Source organism: Sebastes umbrosus, chromosome 8 (genome assembly GCF_015220745.1).
Source record: "Sebastes umbrosus isolate fSebUmb1 chromosome 8, fSebUmb1.pri, whole genome shotgun sequence".
NCBI classification, from domain to species: domain Eukaryota; kingdom Metazoa; phylum Chordata; class Actinopteri; order Perciformes; family Sebastidae; genus Sebastes; species Sebastes umbrosus.
The window spans coordinates 7,240,571-7,259,419 of record NC_051276.1 but is presented as its reverse complement, the minus strand read 5'-3'; the positions used below and the strand labels follow the sequence as shown (position 1 = coordinate 7,259,419).

The following is an 18,849-nucleotide window of genomic DNA, read 5'->3' as shown; positions in this document are numbered from 1 at the left end:
TACTATAAATACAATACTGGTGTGGGAGGATCAGTCATTTAATGGCACTTGGGGTCATTTGAGGTTTTGGTGTCTCTCTCTTTGGACTGATGGTATCATTGTGTACTAAGACATGACTCAAAGGTTGTTGTTGTCTCTATTTATGTTTGACGAATTCCAGAATTCAGAGTGACTGCTTCGGTTATTAGCTAATCATATTGTAAAGTATGTCTACTGGAAGAAACCACTATTGTATATGACAACTGCAGAAAACGAATTAGCGATATGGCGCCATTAATGTCTTTAACGCATTAACACAACTTGCGATTTTTAGGCTGTACCAGGCTCAGTTTTAAAGCTAGAGTGAAGATACTGGTATTATATGAAACTAGAAAACCTAAGGAATCCAATGGTAGCTTGTCGGGAAAGAGGCTGAATAGCACTCCAAACTTACGCTACATTTTGGCGAGGAAAAACTGACATGACCATTTTCAAAGGGGACAGACAGACATGTCCACTTTATGATAATCCGATGCAGTTTGGGGCACTGACACACTGACAGCTGTTGTTGCCTGTTGGGCTGCAGTTTGCCATGTTATGATTTGAGCATATTTTTTATGCTAAATGCAGTACCTGTGAGGGTTTCCGGACAATATTTGTCATTGTTTTGTGTTGTTAATTAATTGTTAATTGTTTCAAATAATAAACATATACATACATTTGCTTAAATCACACATATTTGACCACTATCATGATAATAAGAGTATTAAATTCTTGAAAAATCTCCCTTTAAGGTGCGTTAACATTCTATTTAATATAAATTTCATGACGATTAGACCCAAATGGTCAACTCTATCTCAGAATTGTCTTTGCAAGATCACGGCTGATTTAAAACAGTAGATGGCATGTTGAGCCATTTCCAACCATGAAATGCCAATTGCTATACATTTTGTAAGAAACGTTAATATTAACACCAGCACTGATGTGTTACAGTTCAGTCATATCATTTAGTTTGTAGCTTAACAAACTTGTTTATGTATGCAGTTACACTTTAAGGGAATGAAACTCCCCTCTCTGCAACAACACAAACATGTCCAAGCATCGGAGCAGCACACGACATTTCACAGTTTGTCTCATTGCCCCGTCATCGAATACAAATGTTTTGTTGGAGTCAAGTTGGATGGATGGGTCAAACAAACACAAGACTGATCACATAACAAACACAAGACTGATCACATAATAAACATAAGACTGATCTCATAAGAATATGATTAAAGTTATTTAGGTTTAGGCAACAAACCCACTTAGTTAGGTTTAGGAAAAAGCAACATGGTTGCGCTTAAAATTACATTTGTACAGTGAAAATGTGATTTGACATTGTGAACACGGAACACGAACGAACAGCTGATTGTAACGTGAAAGTGGAACTCAACGCACTGGACACGAACCACCCCTCCCTCCCGCCCGCCCGCCCGCCCTGTGTGTCTCTTTCGCTCTTTAAAACTACGTCACCACAGCACTTTCCCTGGGCGTTTAATCTAGGTTTACATTGTAGTTAATGGAAAGCCTGGTGCGTCTCCTACCGGCACTAAAGGGCACCTTGTGCAGCAGTATCAAACGCAGACGGCCGCGACAAAGCGTCAGAATTTGGTAATGAGAATGGGCTCGTAAATTGGTGTTATGTTGGTGTATCATGACAGGAACACCTTGTAGTTTGTTCAGTCTATCACTCCACCCAACAACGACCTTAAATATGGCAATAAGGTCAGGACTTGTTTATTATTCTTTATCCAAAAACATCCAGGCTAATTGTCCTATTATATCAGTATATGCTCTAATGTATTGTACACTATATGACTCTGATTAGTCATTTGGGTTAATTTAGGGGAAGATAGAACCCAGAGTTTGCATAAAGGCTTTTTGTTTAGTGGCATTTGACTACTGAGCTCAGAAAAATATCCTATTTATTTGTCATTATCAGTGTAGCCTACTCGACTGGAAAGGTTCTGCAAAATAGGAGACTGACCATTAACAGTTATGTGTATGCATGTAGCCTATTACTTTATGTTTTAGCCTATAACAAGTAGTCGAGGATCTTATCAACATGGGAGTGGGCAAATATGCCTGCTTTATGCAAACGTATGTATATATTTATTATTGGAAATCAATTAACACAAAACAATGACAAATATTGTCCAGAAACCCTCACAGGTACTGCATTTAGCATAAAAAATATGCTCATATCATAACATGGCAAACTGCAGCCCAACAGGCAACAACAGCTGTCAGTGTGTCAGTGTGCTGACTTGACTATGACTTGCCCCAAACTGCATGTGATTATCATAAAGTGGGCATGTCTGTAAAGGGGAGACTCATGGGTACCCATAGAACCCATTATCATTCACATATCTTGAGGTCAGTGGTCAAGGGACCCATTTGAATTTGGCCAGTTTTTCCTTGCCAAAATTTAGCGCATGTTTGGAGCGTTATTTAACCTTTGTGACAAGCTAGTATGACATGGTTGGTACCAATGAATTCCTTAGGTTTTCTTGTTTCATGATGCCAGTATCTTTAAAGCCCGCCACAACCTAAAAATCATATGTTGCATTAATGCGTTAAAGAAATCAGTGGCGTTAAAACAAATTTGTGTTAACGCCTTACTATCACGTTACCTTTGACAGCCCTACTTATATTATAATATTTTGGACAGTTTTAGACCATAGGAATAACATTTATGAATTTTGTAAAATGGCCGTAGTTCCCCTTTAATTTCGTTGTTTTGTAATCAAAGACAGATTTATCATCAGAATTGCTCTTATTTTTTTTCAATCGCTGTGATATTGATTATGTTTTTAATGTGTGATTTTGTCTTGTAAATCAATGTCACTACTTCATATAATCCTGTTTTTTATTTTTCTAAATGTAAGACAATATCTATGCATGCCCAATTCAAATATTTTTAATTATTTAAACCTGTTGGTTTTGCAATTTATTTCTGTTGTCTTATACTTTTTTTGTATTTGTTGCTGATGTAAAGCATAGTGTTTAGCTTTAATAAATTGTTGACTCTAAATTGCCCGTAGGTGTGAATGTGAGTGTGAATGGTTGTCTGTCTCTATGTGTCAGCCCTGTGATAGACTGGCGACCTGTCCAGGGTGTACGCCCAATGTCAGCTGAGATCGGCTCCAGCCCCCCGCGACCCTGAATGGGATAAGCGGTTACGGATAGTGGATGGATGGATGGATAAGTAGTCGAGAAAATGTCTTTTCACTGTGAAATGTAACACATGCAATGCATTAGTTCTACTTGCTCACGATGGGTTATAAAAGCAGCTCAGTGTTCACAACTTGACATAAACAGTGGGCTCTTGTCCTCATTTTACATCAGCTGTAATCCCCCTTTCACATCCCTTTCCACATCTTTTTCCACTGACCATCAGTGTTTTCACCACCAGAGAAAAGCTGTCAGGATGTCAGACATCAACCCTACAAACCCCAGGACTCTGGGACGGGGGATCTGTATCATCACAGGAGCCTCCAAGGGATTCGGACGGGCGCTGGCACACAAAGTAAGTGAGCAACTTCTAGAAAGAAAGTAAGATAAGAAAACTAGAATTACCGCCTTGTGGTTGTATGCCTCCACCAACCAGTCAAGCTGCAGTTTACATCCATGTCTGTCCAAAATGTCATCACTTCATCATCTTATCCTGTTGATCTTGTGTGAAATTGTGATAATTAGCATATTAATTGTTGAGTTATTGTCAAAAACGTGTTTTGTGAGATCACAGTGACCTTGACCTTTGACCACCGAAATCTAATCAGTTCATTCTTGAGTCCAAGCAGACATTTGTGTCAAATTTGAAGAAACTGCCCTCAAGGTGTTCCTGAGATATTGCTTTCATGAGAATGGTCACAATGACCTTTGACCTTTGACCACTAATCTCTAATCAATTCATCCTTGAGTCCAAGGGGATGTTTATGTCAAATTTGAAGGACATATGGACAACCCAAAAACATAATGCCTCGGGCCAAAAAAATTATGATGTTTGACGCCTGTTAAAAAACAAGAAACAAACAAATATCTTGTGTCTGTCCAGGTGTCTCGCTTTCTGGAGCCTGGCTCTGTCCTCCTGCTGGTGGCTCGCTCTGGGACTCTGCTGCAGGAGCTGAAGGAAGAGCTGCAGAGCTTCACAGGGGAACAGCAGCTGGTGGTTCACTGCGTAGCTGTGGATTTGAGCACGAAAGAGGGGGTGAATGAAACCGTCAGGGTGGCGAGACAGGAAGCTGTAAATGAAATAGATCATGTGCTTTTGATCAACAATGCTGGTGAGTCTTAAATCACTGTCTTTGTTGAAGTCTGTCACCACACAGCCTGCTCAATGCTGATTTTGTCTGCTGATCTTTCACGTATTTCTTTCCTCCTCTCTCCCTCTCTCTCTCTCTCTATCTATCTGCCCCCAGCCTCTTTGGGCGACATTTCCCAGTTTGTGAGTTTCACCGACCCCGATGAGGTGAATTCCTATCTGTCCCTCAACATTAGCTCTGCTCTGGCGCTGACTGCAGGCATCCTGCAGGCGTTTTCCTGTAGACCGTTCCTGCGATGGAGCGTGGTGAATATCTCGTCAACATTTGCACTGCAGGCCTTACCGTCCTGGGTGCTGTACTGCACCGCCAAAGCAGCCAGGAAGATGATGTTCGGGGTGCTGGCTGAGGAAGAACCAAATGTCAAAGTCCTCAGCTACTCTCCAGGTGTATACAATATTATATACAGTATTAACCAGGGGTGTATAAATAGAAATATTTTTTATAGTAAAAAAAAAAAAAAATCATTGGAGACAATACATTTTTTATTTTATTTTTTTTGTATTATTTTTAACAAGGACGATGCACATTAATCAACATCACTGTAAATGTGCAGGTGTTAAGGTCAAAATGTACGGTGATTCTTGTGCATCAAATCTGGAACTATTTAGCTTAACTGGTAGCCAGCATGTAAGATTGTAAAAGGTTTGAGAAAAGAAAAGAAAAGAAGCTGAAAGAATGTACATCCACATTCTATATATGTAATATAGAACAACATTTGACGTGTTTCTAACCAGCTAATCCTTCTGGTTTCCTTCAGGTCCAATGGACACAGAGATGCAGGAGGATATTCTGAGGTTAACAGGCGTCAAACATCATCTGTTGCCCTGCCAGGAGTCTGCGGCCAAGCTGGTGAAGCTGCTTCTGGATAATGACTTCTCCTCGGGAGCACACCTCGACTTCTTCGAAGTGTGATGTCAATATGAGACAAAGGGGAGAATAAAGTGAAAATTATTGAATGTCACTACCTTGCTAAAGTTCGATAGACAGACGCATGCTCTCGGCTGCTGCTGTCTAGTGACAGATTTAAGTATAGAAACAAATAGAACACAGTAGAGTAGCTGCATGTAGGGTGTTTTAAACAGGATACATGCACAAAAATGACTATGCATAGTACAATATATAGAATACAATAATTTTAAATATTGGCAAATGCTTTTATAAGTGCGCTGTTTGAAGGCCTCAAAGCTTGTGAATGTCCTTTAAAGGGGAACGCCACATAAATGAAGAATTCCAATATGTTATTTCCATGGCCTAGGGAAGTTCAATCAATATTAGTGATCATGAGCTACTCTCTCTCTCAAAGCCAGAAACCACAGAAGTAAGTCTCAAACGTGTGATGTCATAGGGTATAAAGTGTGGAGCTGCTCCATAGACGATGAATGGGAGGCTGATTTTGTGGACGCACAGAATGTTTGTTTTCTGTTTTGTACCCAAATGAACTTTATTCTATTGTAGTGTAGTGAAACAGAAAATGTTCCCACATACATTCCCCTTGGTGTTCTCAGTGTCATCTAGAACATCTTTTCCCATTCATTGTCTATGGAGCAGCTCCACACTTTATACCATATGACACATGACGTTTTAGCAGAGTTCTCCATGTTTACTAATATTATATTTAGGACTGTCAATGGATTAAAATATTTAATCGTGATTAAACGCATGATTGTCCATAGTTAATCACAATTAATCGCGCATTTTTTATCTGTACAAAATGTCCCTAAAAGGGGGATTTGTCAAGTATTTAATACTCTTATCAACATGGGAGTGGGCAAATATGCTTGCTTTATGCAAATTGATGTATATATGTATTATTGGAAATCAATTAACAACACAAAACAATGACAAATACCATCCAGAAACCCTCACAGGTACTGCATTTAGCATAAAAAAATATGCTCATATCATAACATGGCAAACTGCAGCCCAACAGGCGGCAACAGCTGTCAGTGTGTCAGTATGCTGACTTGACTATGACTTGCCCCAAACTGCATGTGATATCATAAAGTGGGCATGTCTGCAAATGGGAGACTCGTGGGTACCCATAGAACCAATTTCCATTCACATATCTTGAGGTCAGAGGTCAATGGACCCCTTTGAAAATGGCCAGTTTTTCCTCGCCAAAATTTAGCACACTTTTGGAGCGTTATTTAACCTCCTTTCTGACAAGCTAGTATGACATGGTTGGTACCAATGGATTCCTTAGTATTTTTAGTTTCATGATGATGCCAGTATCTTTAAAGCCTGCCACAACCTAAAAAATCACATGTTGCGTTAATGCGTTAAAGAAATTATTGGCATTAAAACGAATTTGTGTTAACGCGTTATAATGTTAACTTTGAGAGCTCATATATTATAATATCTTGGACAGTCTTAGACCATAGGAATAACATTTATGAATTTTGAAAATGGCCGTAGTTCCCCTTTAATTCTGTTGTTTTGTAATCAAAGACAGATTTATTCATCAGAATTGCTCTTATTTGTTTTCTCAATTGCTGTGATATTGTGTTTAATGTGTGATTTTGTCTTGTAAATCAATGTCACTCCTTCATATTATCCTGTTTTTTATTTTTCTAAATGTAAGAATATATCTATGCATGGCCCAATTCAAATATTTTTAATTAATTAAACCTGTTGCTTTTGCAATTTATTTCTGTTGTCTTATTTTTGTTATCTACTTTTTTGTATTTGTTGCTGATGTAAAGCATAATGTTTAGCTCTAATTACTGTAAATGGTCTTTAACCCAACTGTTGAGTGAAATTGCACGTTTTATTTTAAATATATTGAAGAGAATTCTGCATCTAGAAATAACTTTATTAGAATCTTCATATACAAACAGGTACATACATGAAACATGACCTCTGTATGTAACCCATCCTAAGCATTAGGAGCAGTAGGCTGCTGTGAAGCACCGAGGGAGCAACTTGGGGTTCACTTCGACACTTCAACATGCAGACAGTAGGCTTTAGCTTGTGAGCCACAGACACCCATTATTGGTTAGGGTTTCAGATCACTTTTGTATTTGGACAAACTTAAGCCCTTTACGTCAAACTGTTCATTAACACAGCACAGAACTTTAATTGACTGCTGTAGTGCTGCCACCCCATGTAAAGGGCACATGAGGTGGTTTGGCACCAGAAAACATTAAAAAGGGATGAAGAACCAGGTTGATAAGCAGGTGTAGTGCAAAAAAGTGGCATTTATTAACAAAAAGTTTACTGAAAGAAAGGACCAAAAAAAAGACATCCGAGAGATTCAATAAAACTACATTTAAACTGAATCAAAGAACACCAAATAATAAAAGAAAGATCCCCGGCAGAACAACAACAATCCTACTGTATGAACCCATAATGCAAACAAACTAAACTACCTTTTGTCATTAGTATCAAATAAACTGAAACACTGGACTGAAATTAATAATTAAGCAGACACAAAAACACTGTTTATATTGGGGAACAGGGCCTAGTGAAAAGGGAGAAAGGCAACCAACTGCTAATCTGAAAAGTTACGTGAATATGCACATGTAATATATCTATTCATAGATTAGTCTTCGTTCTTTGCAGTCATCATGGTCATTTTAGAAAAAGATCACTCTGGTGTAAAAATAATCTGGATACAATGCAGGCCAGAGAATACAACTGAAACCTTGAACATTAAAGGGTTAGTACAAGCTTTGACAAACTGTGGTCTTTTAAGCACTGCCATACACGGCAAGTAGAAAAAGTTCGGATGAAAATGTGCGTGCACATATCATATGAGAGATCTTTAGTATACTATATATATGTATGTATATGTACTCTGTACGTGTGTGTGTGTGTGTGTGTGTCTATTCTTCTTTGTAGAGTACTCTGGGGACCTAAACCTGGTAATCCACCCATGCTGTGGGGTCTGGGTACATTCTGGGGACACTAAAGCTGGTCCATGTCATATCATATGCTGTGAGTACAGAGAGAGAGAGTAAGTTACAGAAAGCACCAGAACAGAGTAGAGAGTTAGATCAGCTCTGTTTCTGTCAAACTCCTCACAGCTGTCTCACGTCACTGCAGATTCTTGATAGACAGCCCCAGCTGAGGGACAAAAATAACCCTCAGGGACAGAGCACCTACCAATTCATGATCGGGGGTGGGGGGCATTTTTGCCAGTTAACAGGACAAAAAAGTCAAAAGTGGGACCACAAATTCAAATAAATGTAAGAATCTGAGAGAACGACAGTGAGTTTCAGTCGCGTTACTTTCAGACGAGGTTGTTGGCTTTATTGACTGGACAAAACATTTCATTTCTCAGTGGACTAATGAGACAAATCACCATCAACCCATTTTCTGTGAGCGTTGGTATAGTTCAAGAGGATGGCTATTTTAGTACCTCGGGTGAGGAATGTGCAGTTGTCATTGAAGAACACAGAGGGCACGGATTGGTCTACGAGTTCCTCAACTACTCTATCGCTGCATTTAGCTTCTCTCCACCACTGAAACGCTCATCGGTTCAACACTGACTCATCAGCATCTCAGGACCTAGTGCTAGAACCATGGAGCACGTGGCAATATTTGACTCACCTGGAAAAGGAAGGGGTCTGAAGGCTGCCAAGGAGTTTTGGGCTGGAGACGTCATTTTCGCCGAGCCCAGTATCGCAGCTGTTGTATTTGACAGGTACAGTGATGACGCAAGTTGGGCATGTGGTTGACCAATGGTGGGGGATGTGTTCATTCAGATGTGGTCATTATGGGGACATTTGGGCAGATGAACAATATTTTTTCTCTAGATTTACAAATTATCCACAATATCTTTCCTGTTTTGGAAGGCCATAGAGTCTGATTTTACTCTGGTTTGATAATGAAACAAGAGAGCTGTCATTTGGATGTAATGTCATGTGGACAACTGTGCCTCCATTGTAGACAGATCATCCTCAGGGGAATATTTTTACTGTTACTGTAACTAAAGAAAAGCTGGTCACATGAAAGAACATGCAAACACAAATTGTGACTGCATTTGTATCTTTCAGACAATAATGCTCAGTTGTATTAATCTTTAGTGCCAACATTTCTGTGCGCTTTAAATTATGATCTTTAAGGGATAATTTGAAAATATCTTTATACTGTATATACAGAAGCTGTTCTGTAAGAGAAAAGGATGTGAAAATCCAAGAAATATAGTTTTATATAACATGACAGGCCAGACTTTACTGTCAAAAGTAATCCTAATAGTATTTTTGCTGAGGAAGACTGAATGTTGAGTTGAGAATATTTTGTGATTGCCATTAGTTATTTTATTTCTATTTTATTTTTATCTTTATTTTTATTTTTATTTTGGGGGGGGGTATTATTTTTTTATTATTATTTTTTCTAATTAATGTTTTGAATTATGTAAAAAAAAATGTTAATAATTGTCAATGCATATCTTTAAAACCAATCAAATCTGATCACAATATAAGAGAATATTTTGTGATGACATTATATGATCTGAAAAATAATATAGAATCAATTAATTTTCATGCTCATCTGGAAGATTAACTTCAAAATTCATAAAAAATAACTTACTATAACAGAGCATTTGGGCACCAGTAAGGTAAAGCCAACACTCTTCCTTTGACAACTATCTCTCAGGCTATTATATCTACCGTATGCATGAGCTGTAATATATGGATCATAACATCTTCCGTCTCTTTTTCTGCAGTCTAGCAGAGCGTATTTGCCACAGCTGTTTCCGCAGTCAAGAGAAGCTGCAGAGGTGCGGCCAGTGCAAATTTGCTCACTATTGTGACCGAACTTGCCAGCGTGCCGGGTGGGCCGAACACAAGCAGGAATGTGCTGCCATCAAAGCTTACCACAAAGCGCCGAACGAGAACATCCGGTAAGTGGAAGGAAAAGGAAACAGGGAGTGATAAAAAGTTGACACTTGCTTTTAGATTTTTATTTTATTTTTTTTGTGGACAAATCATAGGTAAGAAACCCACACACTAAGAGAAATACTTATTTTCTACAGTGTACTATTGGTACTCCATCCTACTAAACTAGAAAAGAAGAGGCTGGTTTGGTGCAATGTTGACTTTGATCAAGGAAACATGAATGCGTAGAGCCACATTCCATCTAATTTCCCTCAGGGGGTTTTAAAATCAGTAAAGCACACGACACTTTCTGTTCTTTACGATCCTCGCTTGCTTCGGATAGAGAAAAACTCCCCTCAAAAAACCTTTAACAGGGAAAAAAAATGGATATAAACTTCAGAGCAACTGCGGAGGATTCTTCTTCCAGGACGGACTGACGTGCAAAAGATGCCATGTGTGCAGAATGGACCAACACAATAAAGTTATTTTATAGACAATACATATTACAAAATGATACATAGAATGTGAACATATTGATGAAAAAGATGGATCCAGGAGAATGTCAAGCAGTTTCCAGGTGTCGCCAAACAGAACCTAAGACCTGAGAAACACAGATACGTTTTGGACACATCTAAAACACAATGACCCCCTCTCATTACCAAGCCCTGCAGTGCCAAGAGATGACGGTCCTAAGGCTGAGTTTACAAACCTGCTCCACAAACACGCCAAGGCCTCAGGAACAGAATGTACTGTACCACCAATTAGACTCAACCAAATGACAACACAGTTAAAACGAAAATACATCACCTATTGGCAAACACAAACAACAGTACAAAACAAAATACAATGCTGTCTGACACTAAATTGACGTAGACCATAGCAGATTATTTGAGCATGGTTACTGATCTACAATTAAAAAGAACCTTGACACAGTACAGACTGAGTGAAACCTGAAACAGAGCTACACTTCCTCACCAAATGAGACAAATATAAAAACATTATATTTTAAAAAAAAATTTAAAAAAAGAATATATTTAAGAACCAAAGGTTTTCTACAGCTTAGATGAAGATACATTGACAGTCCTACTGGGGGAGGACACCAAGAGCTGTGAGCTGGCAGCAGTAAGGCCACGATCAAACTGCAGGCAAAAGTGGCCAAAATCAGTTTTTTTGTGAACATGTGAACAGCACAAATCACATGAAGTCCAATATTTTCAATTTAGGCCTTTTTTATGCGGTCCTAAATAAGATACAGCTCAGATTTTTTTTGCAACGTGACCTCAGTCTGAACAGTCATATCAGAATTCCTGTGACTTTTACGTCACTCTAGATCGACATTTGTCACAATTCTGTGTTGTGAAGCCATTCACATCACGATCCCACCACTCCTGGCTCCAACTTCACATCCACACACACCTCCGTACAGAGGTAGCAGCCACAACCTGTTCTCATTCCCATGGCGTCAAATACCGAGGCTTTGTCACGGCCGTCAGCGTTCAGTACCGTCGCACAAGGCAAGCGCCGGTATGAAACGCAATGGGCGTTCCATTAACTATAATGTAAACCCATCTGCAGCAACAGTAAACGCTCAGAGAAAGCGCACCGGGAGTGTGGCGACGTAGTTTAAAGAGTAAAAAGACACACACTGGGCGGGCGAGAGGTGAGGTGGATGGGTCCAACAAACACAAGGCTTTCATGTAGAAGACCACTGTTTGTGTCCCGTGCGTCACGTTACAATCAGCTGTTAGTTTATGTCACATGTTCACAACGTTCAGGGTCATTTTCGCTGTACAAACGGAGTAGTTTTAAGCCCAACCATGTAGTTCTTTCCTAAACCTAACTATAGTTGTTTTATTGTCTGATCCTAAAGTGATGGGAATGGCTTCACAACTTCACAAGGGTAATTATAGTAGTTTTGATGCCTAAAATAAAGTGACAAAGCTACGGTATGTGACGAATTGGGATCAGAACGTGTTGGCAACCGTTGCTCCACAAAAAGCTACAAGTGTCTCTCTTTCTCCTCGTTCTCATTTTCATCTGCTCAGGAATTAGCTGGCTTCTACTGCACATCCACTTATGAATGAAAGTGTAAATGCTGACTGACTGACAGTGGCCTCCATGTACGCCAGCGTGTCGTGTGTGACGTCTTCGTTATTGTCTTTTGGGCGTGTCAGTCGGTTCAGGACCGTGATCAATTCACACTAGAATCTGATGTTGGCCACATTTAAGAAATAATGTGAACAGTAAAACATCACTGTGTGAAACCAAAAGTCAGTGTTGACTAATTTTAATTAACGTTTTTTTTTCTTTCTTGTGGTCAGTTTGGCGGCCCGCATCGTGTGGCGCCTCGACAAAGAGGGGAGCGTGATGTCCGACATGCAGCTGACCACACTGGAGGAGCTGGAGGATCACATTGCTGACATGCAACAGGACGAGTTGAAGGACCTAAAAGTGGACATCCACAACTTCCTGGACTACTGGCCCCGGACCAGCAAGCAGCACATCATTGACGACATTTCCCATATTTTTGGAGTGGTGTGTTATCCCTTTTTTGACCATCCCTCCGTTTCCAAGTTGTATTCCAAATCAGGGGCTATAGAGGACAGAAAGATAGTGACCTGAACTTGCCCCTCTTCACCAAATTAGACTGGTCAGCCTCCCAGAGACCAAAACTAATGCATTCAGTCGTCCCTGTCAACTCGTAAAATCAAATATTTTCCAATTTCCCACCAGCACAAAGCAGTAAAAATGAGTGGCATGTTCCTTCATACCTGAGTTTACAGCACAAACTGTAATATTGAACTTTAATAATTGACGGACAGCTGGAACACGATGTGCTGGGATAATAGTAAATGTTAAACATTCACAAAAGTTATATCAATCTGTGAAATCCTGCGCTTAGCAACATGTTAACAGAGTTTATACATCCTACATGTGATAGGCCTCATGAGTTGACAAAAACTGCCCAAATTAACCTTTAACCAACCCACCAGCGCTGGTAAAATTAAAGATCTACTGGCTTCAAATTCAGACAAAAAACAGGCCCCAGTTCTGGGGTACAATGGAACAATCTGTGGTTTCCAAACTTTTTTTTTTATCTTGTGACAAAGTGAAGCTACATATTACATCAATAAGAGCTATGTACCCGTTTAATATTGCTTAAATTGAATAGGTGTGAGAGGCCTGAAGTATTCTACAATTAAAAGTCAGTTCTGGAGAGAAAGGTCAGACAGAAGAACATCATTTTTGTAGCAGGAATGTTTTATTTTCTTATTTCAGATCCTGTTTATCATCTTGATATACCTCAGATTTATCGTGTGACTTTATGTACAACAGTGGGAACTACATACTGGTTTAATACAGCCGCGGCTGTAGTCTTCAGCCACTTTTACACCGCTTTATTTTTGTCCTTTGACCCTTAAAATAAATGAGCTGAAGCAAACAGTTAAAAATACTTCTCAACGTGCACAGGTTGCACAAATTATTCCATTATTTTTCTCCTAAATGTTTAACAGCTCTGTGTTCACATTGATATTTGCCGTCTTTCTCTCAGATTAACTGTAACGGTTTCACTGTGAGCGACCAGAGGGGCCTTCAGGCAGTGGGAGTTGGACTTTTCCCAAATTTGTGTCTGGTGAATCATGACTGCTGGCCGAACTGCACCGTGATCCTCAACCACGGAAAGTAAGTCAAAAAAAAAAAAAAGCCTCTTTAGTTTCTATTTGTCCGAATTATTTTTGTATTCAGCTTAAATTTAAATTCATTAAAATGAAAAAGTTTGTGTGCTGTTGCGTATTGTGTGTGAATGTGTGTTTGTAAGGTTGCATTTGGTGTAAAACTGCTTCCTGTTTGTCTTTCAGTCAATCGGCTGTGAATACTATGTATCATTCTCAACGGAGGTGCGTTACCTCAACCTAAAGTCTTATTTAATAGAGACTACGACATACTCAACATATCATTACGCATAACCGTCATCCTCCCTCCCTCTCCATCCATTGTAGACAATACAAGTCTTTGTCAGTAGTGCCCTGTAGTCTGCACTGTAGGTTTGACATGATTCAGTTTTCACATCAACATGTCAACATGCTATTTGAATGCTCTAACCTTTATTTAAAGGCTGGTATGAGTTTTTCTCTGCACATTTCTTCACCTGCTGAAAGCTCATTTCTTTAGCCACAGACATTTATCTAACTGTTTGTCACTCGTGTGCTGATGGTTTGTCACTTTGTGTGTGTTTGTCCATGTGTGATGTCTGTCCATCATGCCAATGACACAGGTTGCTGTGTAAGAGTGTACTAGAAGCTTCTCTCATTCTTAACAACTTTCATTCCTATTAGTTCACCTCTAACGCCATGTAACACCAGGCTAAAACATGACAAAAAGTATATTTCCATGTAAATATTACTTTTCTTAAGCTAAATATCTATAATTATTTCATATTTAAGCCTTTTATTACCATTTTTGCTGTGACATTTACTACATGTGGATAGTTTTTTCATACATTTTTTAAAGGTAAAGTGTGTAGGATTTTGTGGCATCTAGTGGTGCGGTTGCAGATTGCAACCAACTAAGTACCCTTCTGCTCACTCCTCCCTTTCCAAGATTGCGGTAACCTGAGCCGCCGAGTGCAAAACCGTGGTAACGCCGTTCACCTCGCTGAGAGGCCGTCCTTACTATAATAATACTACTTTAGGGGCAACAGAGGTCAGACAGCGGCTGGCCGTACCATGGTTTTGCACTCTGCGGCTCGCGTTACCGCATTTTCACAAGTGTGTCGGAGAACTACGGTGGCCTTCAGGTAACAAAAAATATACAAAGGGCTCTCTCTAAAGCCAGAGGTTTTTGTCGGTTCTGGGCTACTGTAGAAACATGACGGTGCAACATGGCGGACTCTGTGAACAGAAGCCGCTCCCTATGTAGATATGAAGGGTTCATTCTAAGCTAACGAAAACACAACGATTCTTAGTTTCAGGTGATTATACACTAATGAAAACATAGTTATGAATATTATATTACATTTCTGCTAATAGATCCCCCGAAATGTTACACACTGTTCCTTAACTGTGGAACCAAATCAAATTAGGAAATTAACTGAACAATAAATGAATGTAATCTGTCCAGACATGTACAAAAAAATGCTGCTGCTTTATACTTAACACATGAATTCCTTTAGATGTAGAAAAGTGGTACATTCACAAAGTGAGTGGACTGAATTTTGGCTTAAATGTGAAATAATCTTCATTAACATCCTTCAATCCTTGAACTGGATTGACTGAACTGAAAGCCACACGATGGAACAGAGTTTCACCATCAGTCAAAAACTGTAACTGAAAGACTAAATGAATCAAAGTCTGTTTGTATTTAATGATGTTTCTCATCCTCAGGATCGAACTGCGCTCTCTGGGTAAGATCGAAGAGGGAGATGAGCTGACGGTCTCGTACGTGGACTACATGAATTTGTCAGAGGAGAGACGAAGGCAGCTGAAAACACAATACTTCTTTGACTGCACGTGTGAGCACTGCAAGAACCACATCAAAGATGACCTGAAGTTGGCGGGATGCGAGGTGGACGGAGTCAAGGTTTGTGTCTTTGCATACTTTTGTCTTTGTGTTGATTTTAATGTTGCTTTTCAAGAAGCTAGAGAATGATTTTATAGTGCACAAGGCAGAAAAGGACCAAACCCTCTCACTACATTTAGTACTGACACGGGCGATAACCACAAACGGGAAACATGAAAAGCAGAGCCGCGGGGACTATTTAAAGCAAAGATAAGCTTCTAAACTGTGTGTAAGGGCGTGCATTCACACGTGAGAGGTAAAGAAAAAGTACTCAATAATTTCAATAACTTCAAAGAAGTAACCGTCTTTCAATATTTTACCATATGCCAGGAATTATCTTTTCTATTTTATGTTATTACTGTATGTAATTTACATTCAATTTCCCATTACAAACATGACACGCCATAATAAAGTGTAGTAATCCCATGGCCTTAAATGATGTGGCTTGACATTATCTTAAACTGTGAAACACACACACACACTTAGAGTAGATAATATGTGTGGGTCAGAAGTTATTAATAGCATGTGTCAGGAACTATCAGTAGGAAACAAGTGTAAGGGGTTTATTACTTTATTTTAAACCGTATAACTCTGAGACATTGACCCAAACTGTTATCATATGTCAGATTTGGCTGTCTGATAATGACCATAATACCTGTAACTATGAATTGTCTTTTTATCATATATGAGAGGAAATCTAGTTTGTTATTAGTAAAATAAACATTCAAGTCTTGGACAGGGCCCCTTCAGCAGGTCAAAGGTCTTCTTAAGATAAAAAAAATAATAATCAGGCCTTCGCCTCAGAGCCGAGCCAAGATTTTAGCTGGAGCCTCTTACATTGCAACCAAGTCCACCACCAGTCATTGTCTTCATACACTAACACAGAAATTGCTACATAGTTGTATGTCTTTGAGATTAAGCTATGCAGAACACACTTATAAGCAAAACTGTATTTGTTAAAATGATGCCGTAAGTTATTCCCCAAATGCCTGAATGGTCTTTCCACCTTTCCCTAATTAATTTATGGTGGCTAACTATGTATTACCAAGAAAATAGGGCCTATTTAATAGGCTACAAAGTTATGTTGTTGTGGGCCTTTTTGTAATATTTTTGAAAAAATAGTATATTAGTAAAACAATAGTAAAAGTCATAAATTTAGATTATTTTTTTTTCTTCCCTCATTTGGGGCGCCCCTATGGATGGATGGCGCCCCTAGCATTCGCCTATACCGCCTATGCCTAGGGCTGGCTCTGCTTTGTCTGGACCAGGACAAAGTTAAAGGGGACCTATTACACTTTTGTGCTTTTCCCCTTTCCTTTAGTGTGTTTTATAGTTTTTTGTTCATGTAAAAGGTCTGCACAATAGGTAATCTTTAAACTGTGTTGTCTAAAAAAGTTAATATGTTTTTCTCTCTAAAAAAAAAAAAAAAAGCACCTTTCATGGTATATTTCATTGTCAGTGTGTTAATAGTCGATGAGTTGTGCAACAGTCTTCGATACTTTCATTAAGATTTGATCTTCCATCTTCACCTCTCAGCCTACAGAGGAGCAGGTGAAAGAGGCAACAGATTATTGCTATCAAATGCTGGAGAAGATGGACAAGGCTCGACTAAGTGGCAACTACCATGAGGTATAAAATCCCCTACCACACCAAATAAAAAATGTCTTCCAGCGCTCAATCCTACCATGTTTTTTTTTTTAAGAGTAATTTGTTCTCTTCAGGTGATAAAAACCTGCAAGGATTGCATAGCGAAGACGGAGCCCGTTTTGGCCGACACTCACATCTACCAGCTGAGGATGTGGAGCACATTAAGTGAGGTGCAAGCTTACTTGCAGTTCTTCCTTGATGCTGCAGAATACTCTCGCAAAATGGTGGATGGATACACGTGAGTACAGAGATATCGTTGTGACACACATGCACGTCTTTATCCAATAATTAAGAAAGACTCTCCGGTGGGAAAACATGAAGAAATAAAATATTAAAATGAGTCAAATCTCTTCCCCTGACAGTAAACTGTACCACCCGAACAATGCGTCTCTCGGTATGGCTGCCATGCGAGCAGGAGTGACTCACTGGCAAGCCGGGGAGATAGAGGTCGGCCACGGGATGGTCTGCAAGGCCTATGCCATTCTCATGGTCACCCACGGCGCAACACATCCCATCACCAAGGACCTGGAGGTAAACTCCTTATCATCTTAACATCTGATAAGCTTTTCTTCGGCTCTGCTAAAATGTTATATATAGGCAAAATTTTAGTTAGAGGAACAGGTTACAATCCTTCACTTATGGGTGAATATTTTAAGCGCTGATGTGTCCCTCCTGATGTTTCTACAGTCGATGCGTGTGCAGACGGAGATGGAGTTGAGGATGTTCAAGCAGAACGAGTATGTTTACCACAGTATGAGAGAGGCAGCTCTGAAGAACAAACCGATGTCCATGATGCAGGAACCTTCGTCTGTGGAGGAGGGAATCAAGAACCTCTTCCACCGGAGGAAGTGATTAAAAAGATCCAAGAAAAAAAGACATCCTATTGTTTACGCTTGACAGTTTTCCGAGTGTTGATGTGTGTGAGTCTACACATTTAGTCACATGATCATTTTCTGTTTCACTCACTTTTGTAGTTACGCTTTTCATTAAAAAGATGTCACGTCAAACTTGTGCATATTGTTTTCAATATTCCAAACCCAGTGGAACTACAGAAATGAATCATAATGTTAAGAGAAAATAAGTATTTTTTTTTTAAATATGCAGTGCAACTACCTGTTGCTTATTATGCCATCAATCCTTGAAACATCTGGCAGTTCTCCTACAGCCCTTGAACGCAGCGTTGGATTCATGTGGACGGAGAAACTTTTCTTTTGGACCAAGGCCAAGTGAAAAAAACTAACATAGTGAATTATTAGCAACAAACAAAACAACAACATGCCACCAAAGACAACCAAACAAAGCAGTGCAATCTCGGACGAGGAGATCGAAGAGATAAAGAAGGCGCTGAACTTTATGTCTGGAGAAATTGCAACTGTGTCTAAACAGCAAAAACTAATAATGGACTTGATGGGGGAAATTAAGGAGCTGAAGAGACAACATGTCGAGAAGGACAAGAGGATAACCCTCTTAGAGTGCCGAGT

The 18,849-nt window shown here is 39.4% G+C and overlaps 2 protein-coding genes across 3 annotated transcripts; both read left to right on the top strand.

Moving 5' to 3' along the window:
• Nucleotides 1–3,448: 3,448 nt before the first annotated feature.
• sprb (sepiapterin reductase b) lies at nucleotides 3,449–5,624 on the top strand. Its single transcript, XM_037778661.1, has 4 exons — nucleotides 3,449–3,547; nucleotides 4,076–4,304; nucleotides 4,440–4,727; nucleotides 5,101–5,624. Exons 1-4 carry the CDS (start codon nucleotides 3,449–3,451, stop codon nucleotides 5,253–5,255), a joined length of 771 nt encoding a protein of 256 aa, XP_037634589.1. The 3' UTR covers nucleotides 5,256–5,624.
• Nucleotides 5,625–8,724: 3,100 nt separating this feature from the next.
• On the top strand, nucleotides 8,725–18,375 carry smyd1b (SET and MYND domain containing 1b). Of its 2 annotated transcripts, XM_037777974.1 has the most exons (10): nucleotides 8,725–8,988; nucleotides 10,012–10,188; nucleotides 12,484–12,697; nucleotides 13,716–13,846; nucleotides 14,023–14,061; nucleotides 15,547–15,742; nucleotides 17,258–17,350; nucleotides 17,443–17,606; nucleotides 17,731–17,899; nucleotides 18,056–18,375. In XM_037777974.1, the coding sequence occupies exons 1-10, from the start codon at nucleotides 8,867–8,869 to the stop codon at nucleotides 18,218–18,220; spliced, it is 1,470 nt and encodes a 489-aa protein (XP_037633902.1). In that variant the 5' UTR covers nucleotides 8,725–8,866; the 3' UTR covers nucleotides 18,221–18,375. The 2 variants fall into 2 exon arrangements, with proteins under 2 accessions (XP_037633902.1, XP_037633903.1); XM_037777975.1 differs by lacking the exon at nucleotides 14,023–14,061 and having other exon boundaries at nucleotides 8,727–8,988.
• The last annotated feature ends 474 nt before the right edge of the window (nucleotides 18,376–18,849 follow it).

What these genes read in the sequence shown, in the direction of transcription:
- sprb (XM_037778661.1), top strand. Translation starts at nt 3,449, where the DNA reads ATGTCAGACATCAACCCTACAAACCCCAGGACTCTGGGACGGGGGATC. An exon ending in GACGGGCGCTGGCACACAAA is followed by an intron (nt 3,548 to 4,075) that starts GTAAGTGAGCAA and finishes GTGTCTGTCCAG; the next exon opens with GTGTCTCGCTTTCTGGAGCC. An exon ending in AGTCCTCAGCTACTCTCCAG is followed by an intron (nt 4,728 to 5,100) that starts GTGTATACAATA and finishes GGTTTCCTTCAG; the next exon opens with GTCCAATGGACACAGAGATG.
- smyd1b (XM_037777974.1), top strand. Translation starts at nt 8,867, where the DNA reads ATGGAGCACGTGGCAATATTTGACTCACCTGGAAAAGGAAGGGGTCTG. An exon ending in GTGATCCTCAACCACGGAAA is followed by an intron (nt 13,847 to 14,022) that starts GTAAGTCAAAAA and finishes TTTGTCTTTCAG; the next exon opens with TCAATCGGCTGTGAATACTA. An exon ending in AAAATGGTGGATGGATACAC is followed by an intron (nt 17,607 to 17,730) that starts GTGAGTACAGAG and finishes TTCCCCTGACAG; the next exon opens with TAAACTGTACCACCCGAACA.